This window comes from Malaya genurostris, chromosome 2 (assembly GCF_030247185.1).
Source record: "Malaya genurostris strain Urasoe2022 chromosome 2, Malgen_1.1, whole genome shotgun sequence".
Taxonomy (NCBI): domain Eukaryota; kingdom Metazoa; phylum Arthropoda; class Insecta; order Diptera; family Culicidae; genus Malaya; species Malaya genurostris.
The window spans coordinates 124,939,907-124,949,544 of record NC_080571.1 but is presented as its reverse complement, the minus strand read 5'-3'; the positions used below and the strand labels follow the sequence as shown (position 1 = coordinate 124,949,544).

General features: G+C 36.6%; 1 protein-coding gene across 1 annotated transcript; it reads right to left on the bottom strand.

The window, feature by feature from the left end:
• Positions 1–1,297: 1,297 nt before the first annotated feature.
• On the bottom strand, positions 1,298–2,612 carry LOC131431439 (DDRGK domain-containing protein 1). Its single transcript, XM_058597151.1, has 3 exons — positions 2,288–2,612; positions 1,750–2,234; positions 1,298–1,696 (listed from the first exon to the last, which is right to left on the bottom strand). The coding sequence occupies exons 1-3, from the start codon at positions 2,382–2,384 to the stop codon at positions 1,433–1,435; spliced, it is 846 nt and encodes a 281-aa protein (XP_058453134.1). The 5' UTR covers positions 2,385–2,612; the 3' UTR covers positions 1,298–1,432.
• Between the last annotated feature and the right edge of the window lie 7,026 nt (positions 2,613–9,638).

Below are 9,638 nucleotides of genomic sequence, written 5' to 3'. Positions count from 1 at the left end.
CATTCGAAAAAAAATTTGTTGGAAATCGGCTAAACTGTTTTGAACGGTTGATTCTCAACATTAAACTGACGAATCCAAACCACTGCATTTCGTCTATTCGTCTTTAATCGAGAATAGGACTTTTCGTTCGTACGAATGATGTTCGAATACACGTATCGTTCCAAACTAAACTGGCATACATTCTAGCGTTTCGCATATGGTTAACCACATGAATAGGAGTGATTTCATCCTGACTTAGCATTTATTTGAAGAAGATATTTTGTGGCAAAAGAGTCGCCTTCGAATTAATTCAAGTTAAAACAAGAATGATTTTTCGTATTCGTTCGAAAGTATCCGTTTGTCGTATGGTCGATACGGACGTAAACAAAAATGGAGTGAATAAATAACTAATAGCATTCAAAATCATATGGTTCAATATTTTAACGACCTGTAAGCGCATTGCCAATTTGCAGATATCGAAAGTGACTGTACATTCCAATGCGAGAGTTACATTAGAACGTGATCCAGAAAATGAAATCATCATGAATGAAGTCACAACGTCTAAGATTCTCTCAGCAATACGATCAAGTGCATTGCGAAAATCTCCAGGCCCAGAGGGTTAAAAAGAATTCTATTTAAGACCTTCGACATCATTCACAGCGAGTTAAACCTCATTTTAAACGAAGCCTTCTGTTCAAACTACCCTGAACATTTCGTAGAAGATGTGATCGTGTTAGTGAAAAAACGAGGTGCGGGAGACACCGCAAGTGCGTATAGACCAATCAGTTTGATAAAGTACAACTACGAAATTCTCTCCCGGATTCTAAAACAGTATTCAAGTGAAAAAAAAAATCCAATTGGACTTTAAACGAAAATTAACTGGCAATATAGCCTTAGTTACTGTGCCATAAAATCGGCATCATCTCGTGATGTGACGCCAACCAGAATGAAAAAGAAGAAGAAAACGAACAAGCAGCAGGAATGAATTTGTTCGTCGTATATGCAGACGATATCAGTGTTATAGTTGGCAGTGTGAAGCAATTAAGTCAAATACCGGCTATGTTCAGACAATTTGAACGTTTGGCAGGCGCTTTGACCAGAGCAGCACCTGCTGGTGGAGGCAGCCGATATGCTATATGGTCTAGTCTAGTGCATATCAACGGTCAGGATTTAATAGAATCACAACCAGCTTGAAGTGAACCTCACTCAAGCTGATGGGCGGATACTGTTCTGCCAGGATGTGGATTGCTAAATTACAAAAAATCGACTTTGGGACTTCGAAAAATTTTGAGATTTCAGAAATCGAAAACACCAGATCTCAACGTTTCATGCATTTCTAAAACAAAAGAAGAAAACCGGATAACTTTGTAAATATAAAGTACTTAGAGTTAGGATTTTTTTTGCATGATAAACTGTAAAAATATAATTCAAAACATTTTAATGGAATATTATATTATTCGTCTACAGCCACGGGAGTAAGATTTACTAAATTACTACTGTTTTCTGCAAGTTCTGTTATTGAAACCCGACCGCGTTGTTTGATAAATCTGGCAACAGCAGAAAGCTCTTCTTCCGATATATAAATAAACTTTCCCCTATCATCGATGACACCACTAAGTCGACCTTCTTTCTGCAACTCGGTTATTCTATCAATAACCGCTTGTGTTTTCAATTTGAAGTGAACTGCCAAATCTTCTAATACTATTACTTTATTGTGCTGCAAATAAAAAGGCATGATTAGTTGTCTTACACCAATCATTCTAACAGTACCTTGATAAATTTTATAAATTCTTGCAGTTGGTTTAATTTCTCATCTTCTTCTTCCTGATCATAGCCTTCTTCCTCGACACTAAACGATTCTTTCATTCGTAAATATTCCTCGTATTCCTTCCTTTCTTGATCCTCTCTAGCTTTTTTTTCAGCTTCCTCTTTTCTTTTTTCTTCTTCAGCTTCCTTCTCTTCCAAACGTGATCGTTCTTCTTCTGCCAAAGCAATTTTTTTCTTCTGTTCTTCACGCAATTTAAGCTCGTGCTCGCGTTGAGCCTTTTTCTCAGCTTTAGCTTCTAGTTTTGCTCGCTTTTTTGTACCCAGTTTTTCATTGCTCAAATCTGGATCTGCATGGGGGATATCATCAGCGCTATCATTCTCTTCGGCTACTGGTTGTGCCTCCGCGGCTAACCTGGCTCGGTTTCGTTGATTTCGAACCACTTGAACACGTCGCGGAATGTTTGCTTCATTCTCTCTGTGTGCATGATCTAACTCACAAGTAAATCATTATTGCCATAGGAATATTGTATACAATAAATACCTGGTAATTTAGTTGCATCCCTTCTTGACAGTATGAATAATGTTAACAATATAACTAATAAAGCTACCGCAAGTCCAGTGAGTAATAATACATCCATATTGAACAATTTTTTTAAATCGGTCAAATATAAATACAAAAACGACGGTCTACCAGCAATCAAAATAAATCATTCCACATATTCATTCATGGTACTGACGTACAGAGATCAGAGTTACCATATTCACAGATTTTTTTGCCTATTTTACACAGAATTTACAGATTTTTATGAATATTTCATAAAAATGACAGATTTTTAAAACGTTTTTTACAGATTTTCACATATTATGATCAAAAATATGCAACACAGATGGTACACAGATTTTTCAAATTGAAACATAGATTTTAAAATGGCAACTCTGACAGAGATGCCACACTGAGCTAAATTCTCATTTTCACTTTATATGATATTCTAATGATTTTTCACTATTAGAGCAAATTCAGCAGCTGCAAGATTCATATGGGTGGTCTATAATGTAAATGAAACTGAAACAAACGTATCCCCAGCAATCCGTTTTAGTTTTATTTATTCGACCAGTTCTACTGTCAAATTTAAAACTGGTATACACTGCCGTTCTATTTTTTCTATATTTGAAACACAGATAAAACGCTACTGGGGCTGCCAGTTTATTTCGTTATAATTTCTAGATTTAAATTTTAAAACTGACATAAATTATGCATCTAGAACTAGAACACTCCTGAATATGCCCTTAGCATTTCCATTGAGAGCAAATTCAGCAATTGCGAGATTCATATGGGTGGTCTATAATATAACTGAAACTGAAACAAACGTATCCCCAGCAAGCCGTTCTAGTTTTATTTATTCGACCAGTTCTTCTGTCAAATTTAAAACTGGTCTACGATGCCGTTCTATTTTTTGTATATTTGGAACACGAGTAAAACACTGCTGGGGCTGCCAGTTTTTCTTGTTATAAAATACAGATTTAAATTTTGTAACTGACATAAATTATGCATCTAGAACTAAAACACTCCTGAATATGCCCTGATAGCTACAAAGTGTATTCAACATCATATCAAATATATAAGATAATCTTATGAAACATAAAACCGACGACACGACCAGACACTCCGAAGAAAAATCGGAATAAAAAGTGTTCGTGAGCGATTTACCACCAGTTACCATAAATATAGCGACCCCTTGAAAATGACGAAAACTAACTATTCGAGCAACACTGTTTAAGTTGCTATGAACTAGTTACCAAGGAGCACCAGAATAAATAAACAAACAGTTTGAAACAGTTGTGGAATAATTCCACATTGAGCCTTCCGGTGAAACCCTCAACGAGTGAACACGTCGTATCGTGTTAGTGCGGTGAAAATTCGAGTATTTCGCGAGAAAGAAAGGATTTTCATCCGTACTTCGGTGACTCCACGTTGTCACATAGCGAGGGTTTCACTTGTAGTCCAGTGAAAAGATAGTCCATTGGACTATAAACGAAAGCTAACTGGCAATATAGCTAAATCGCTGTGCCATCAATCGGCGTCATCTCAAGTGACTCTTACAAAAAACTGCAAAAAATAACAATAATTCCTTCGAGGGCTGAATTGTATATAAAGTTTGTCAAACGCCGATGCTTGGTGAGTGTAAATGATATTCTCATTCGTATAAATGAATTTCTAATCGCTTTGTGTTTTTAGTTCGATCTCGAAAAAAGTTCCCTGGAACCAAATACTTAGGAAGCGAAGCTAAAAGCGTCCTGAAAGCGATAATTTTGTACAGCATTGAAACGGGCAGCAATGCTCCAGCATGTTGGATGATGTATTTTTCATTATTCGGAAGTGCATTCGACGTGGAACGTGGAACGCAATCGCTAGACGGAGTGTGTGCTGTTGTTAATAACGCTGCTAGTTGCTTGGAACTAGATTTCATAAATGCTTTGAAATCACCTCTGAAATCTGGTTACCCTACCGGTTACATAGATCTAGCCCAATCGGCACTTCAAAGTTCAATCCAGCAAGGGCGATTACAAACTAGTGACGTTGAACAGGCACGTGCAAAATTTTTTTAAAACTCGTTTGCATCCGTGGGTTGACCAATTTATCAATCACAATCACAACCTCGCTGAGGAAGAGTTGGCATCGTATGAAGCTGGGGAAACATTTATACAATTCCTTATAGTGCAAGTCGACGCCTTATTAACGGCGTTCAAAACTGCCCTCACACCAAGAAATTATGATGGATTATAATTATTCGGTTAGTATCATTACTAGTGAAGTTACAAGTCGCCTGGAGACATTCAATCGGCTTGGTGGACTAGTTTTAGTTTTTTTGCTTAGTTAAATCAATATATTCCCCCTGAAGATAACACACGAGAAGTTTTTTATTGCCTTAAACAACCAAAATCAAATTTTCAGTAGTGAATAATTTGCGTTGCCGGTACGGTACGCCACTACGAATTACATATTCGTTATGAGACAAGTACTCCAAAAGTGTCGAGAATACAACGCGCCATTGACTTCAAAGCGGCATACGACACAATCACTATGGCAGATTATGCAGCTATGGCAGATCTCTGAAAGAATAAATTTAATACTCTCCAGCGGGCCAACTACACTCAGTGGTTTCGTTTTAAGTGAGAATCTCTTGTTTTCGTTTACATTTCTTTTGTGGTTACCAAGGCTACTGGTAACTGTTTTTCAAAATCAATAATTTACCAACTTGTGTTGCCAGTTCCAACATTTTTTCAAGCGATTCCATTTTGACATTACCAGTTACTGAGGGGTAGCTCGATTTACGATACAGTTTTAAAAGCGAGTGGCAGGTCGTGTCGTCGATAAAACTCTTCGTAACGTTATTTATTATAAATGAATTTCTAATCGCTTTGTGTTTTTAGTTCGATCTCGAAAAAAGTTCCCTGGAACCAAATACTTAGGAAGCGAAGCTAAAAGCGTCCTGAAAGCGATAATTTTGTACAGCATTGAAACGGGCAGCAATGCTCCAGCATGTTGGATGATGTATTTTTCATTATTCGGAAGTGCATTCGACGTGGAACGTGGAACGCAATCGCTAGACGGAGTGTGTGCTGTTGTTAATAACGCTGCTAGTTGCTTGGAACTAGATTTCATAAATGCTTTGAAATCACCTCTGAAATCTGGTTACCCTACCGGTTACATAGATCTAGCCCAATCGGCACTTCAAAGTTCAATCCAGCAAGGGCGATTACATACTAGTGACGTTGAACAGGCACGTGCAAAATTTTTTTAAAACTCGTTTGCATCCGTGGGTTGACCAATTTATCAATCACAATCACAACCTCGCTGAGGAAGAGTTGGCATCGTATGAAGCTGGGGAAACATTTATACAATTCCTTATAGTGCAAGTCGACGCCTTATTAACGGCGTTCAAAACTGCCCTCACACCAAGAAATTATGATGGATTATAATTATTCGGTTAGTATCATTACTAGTGAAGTTACAAGTCGCCTGGAGACATTCAATCGGCTTGGTGGACTAGTTTTAGTTTTTTTGCTTAGTTAAATCAATATATTCCCCCTGAAGATAACACACGAGAAGTTTTTTATTGCCTTAAACAACCAAAATCAAATTTTTAGTAGTGAATAATTTGCGTTGCCGGTACGGTACGCCACTACGAATTACATATTCGTTATGAGACAAGTACTCCAAAAGTGTCGAGAATACAACGCGCCATTGACTTCAAAGCGGCATACGACACAATCACTATGGCAGATTATGCAGCTATGGCAGATCTCTGAAAGAATAAATTTAATACTTGCCAGCGGGCCAACTACACTCAGTGGTTTCGTTTTAAGTGAGAATCTCTTGTTTTCGTTTACATTTCTTTTGTGGTTACCAAGGCTACTGGTAACTGTTTTTCAAAATCAATAATTTACCAACTTGTGTTGCCAGTTCCAACATTTTTTCAAGCGATTCCATTTTGACATTACCAGTTACTGAGGGGTAGCTCGATTTACGATACAGTTTTAAAAGCGAGTGGCAGGTCGTGTCGTCGATAAAACTCTTCGTAACGTTATTTTTAAAAGATTTTCATATAACGAATGAAATTTCCAGTCTGATTTAAATTTATTGGCGCGCCCTATAACCATTACTAGATATCCACACAACATACATTGAAACAATTTATGAAGCGCATATTATATTCATTTCGAATTAATATAGATAGGTTTATCTATACCATATGACTAGTTTCATAAAATTCATATATTCATATATACTTTTGATGGAGGTCATCCCAGTTCTATATAGCAGTTATATCACAGACTAACAGACATGACACTATGTGTAAATTCTTCTAAAAAATTATTTTTCGTGAGACACTAGCTCCGTCTATATTGAACTGCGCGAACAATTTACTATCGGCACACCCCTTGTGTTATGCAAGCTGTTTTTTACTAGTTGGTTTCCTTCCGTTTGTCAACACAGATCACCTGCTTGCAGGGATGCCTGATTTCATCAGACTTTGTTTATTTAAAATTAATCGTCACAATACGTTATGGGATTACGTTGATAATACATTTAATTTTTTCGGCGATTCTTGAAGGCAACAGTTTACGGCGAAACTGTTTACTGATTTGACTTGTACGAATAAAAGAAATCATGATTCGGTAAGTTTTCATTAGTGAATTAACCATATTATCGTATCGTAGAATTATGAATTTATTGCAGAAAATTAATGGAAGATTTAAGATCGAGCTTTTTCATATTCGTCGGATTTTAGACAGTGCTTAGTTTATGCTAGAAATTGTAAAATACCGCTAAGAAATATGTTTACCGGATAATTCTAAGCACACAGACATTTTTAACAACATATTATTGAATTGCCATGCCACACACGCCCTAAGTACCGAAAAAAAAGAATTCATAGAGCCGAATAAAATCTTGAGTTTATCGTCGCACAGAAAGAAATTAAACTACAACATTGCGGAGTATGAGACGAAACGCTGCGAAAACATATTTAAGCATTTTACAAAATAAACTCAAACTGGATTAAATAGACGTCGTTCTTCCGAAGCTTTTAATATCCGACAAATTTTGGAATGCTATTTCAATCGGCTCAACAAGAATTATTTCTCGCTTCTGATCGAATCAAAATATACAGTATCTAATGGTCAATTGAGCTACTGATCGTGTCTGTTTTTAAAAGGGTCTTTGTCAAACAGCTGCTTCATATGAAGAGGGCTACGATCATAAACTCGGTCAGGTCCAACCTGATTGTTTTATAGCTATTGAAACCAAGTCAAGAGATTCGAAAAATAAGATTGAATTGGGTCTTGTACTTGGTCATAGAAACCACTTCAATCCTGATGGCAATTCGAAAGTAACGAAAGCGGGTCTCATAGGCATACTCAATCGTCTTTAACTTTTTTGTTTTGCATTTAAAAAAAATTAAACATCGTATTACCGATTACAGTTTGCCGAAACTATTATTTGTCAACTTCTGGTTTAGGTAATCGATGGCCTGTTCATATTCTTGTAGAAGGAGATCGCTTCTACAAATTCTATTGCCTCTTAGCGAAACAGTAGGTAAACAACAAAAAAGGCATACTAATATCGTTCTCATTGCACCTAGAAATCTTTCAAGTCAGCTTTACGATTTCTTAAAATAATATTGCATAAGACGCATAGGAATCAGTTAGTGTTTAGGATGGGTGGGGTTTACTTTCCGGTTCACCAACCACAACTATCTAACTCCAATGCAAAATCTGGTTAGTCTGATCCATTTCACTGAAAATGAAAAATCATGGATTAGCATCATCATCATGGGTGAAATTATCAACCTGACTTTTAAGGTGAAATGTAGCGTCATAAAATGCGCGCAAAATTTCATCCGCTTCAGTTGAACGAACCGTCGCACAAAGCATACCACGTAAAACGGACACATGGAAACAAGAACTTTTTACAATGATTGAGCGCAGTGGGCTTAGCTCTCGTTATATTGGCTTGTAAAAAAGACTGGACGTAATGGATTTTTGAATTCTTCACACTTTGAATATATCCTAATTCAATCGTTATTGTTAGTGATTACTCTTACACTAGAGCTATAAATCATGAGTAATTATGAGTGACTAACATGAGGTTATATGTATATGTATTGACCAACTGAATTGCTGAATGCGAAATGACGAACTGTCTGTTTCCTTTTGTGCGTCTTGTTTCAAGAATAAAAATCCATCTACTACAGGGCCGCTTTCACGTTTCAATGGGTCCGGGCTCAAGCAATATTTGTGTGAGAACCCCCGAGAACAAGTGATGAGAGCAAAAAAGGTCCCGGTTATATCATTTAATTTATTTTTTTGGTCGATTGACCCGGGGCCTGTGTAAAAGCGGCCCTGATCTACTAACACTTGCACTCAAAGCATAGTTTGTGCAACCTGTATGATGAAATATTCACATACACAGCAGAAGAAATTTCAAACCAAGCCAAAGAGGCCGACTCATGTGTGTGCAATCATAAAAAGCGGCACATTTTCTCGGACATCACTAGCTTGGGTTGTGAGAACTTAGATTGAAATGAACAAACTTTATAGTACCATAAACTTTTTTCCGGAAGCGACTTTCGGAATTATATAGTCTAGAAATGTCTGTTTCAACGATAACGAACCGAAGACCAAACAGCCTCTGGACTCCGGTGCCAGAAATCATCAAATAATAATTTCATAGATTACATTTTTAATACATTCCAATTATAACTAATAGTTCATCATACCATGCAGTTAAAATTATTTAGTGAATCTTTACTGAAGCACATATTTGGGGATCGGAATTGAATATAAAATTATTTCGTAGTTCTTTATTATTCAATCGATTTTGAAAGCAAAATCAAGCGTTGATTCATTGTATTCATAATAATTGAAAAACCAATGAATTCCAATAAGTTTTCCATGCTGACTGGCTCGAAGCTTACCCTCAATGGTTATCACTTTGTTTGTATATCATGTTAATGAACGATAATACTTGGCTTGTATTCATTTCATTCAGTAGCTTGCTACAATCTAAAATAATACCTGTTATACGATATCACACAGCCAGGCTTTATTGCTTCAGCAACATCAATGCATTGAACTCAACAGAATTGGACATTATTAGCATTATAAATGACAGTTACTTAGAAAATAAACAATTTCTTACAATACCCATTTTATTGTATTCAACTCGTTTCTATTTTAACACAAAACCCGTCATAACCGCGTCATAATTTTATATGTATTTTTGCTCACGATATAATGCCACCGTGCCCACCGTGCATTTCTCACACCACCTCAATACGAAACAGCAGCGCGCAAGCAATAAAAAAAATGCAAAAAAGTTTATGTAA

Excerpts from the sequence above, each read along its gene's own strand:
- LOC131431439 (XM_058597151.1), bottom strand. The coding sequence starts at position 2,384 with ATGGATGTATTATTACTCACTGGACTTGCGGTAGCTTTATTAGTTATA. Across the intron at positions 2,235-2,287 it reads GGATGCAACTAAATTACCAG|ATCATGCACACAGAGAGAAT; the intron begins GTATTTATTGTA and ends CTTGTGAGTTAG. Across the intron at positions 1,697-1,749 it reads AATTTATAAAATTTATCAAG|CACAATAAAGTAATAGTATT; the intron begins GTACTGTTAGAA and ends TTTTATTTGCAG.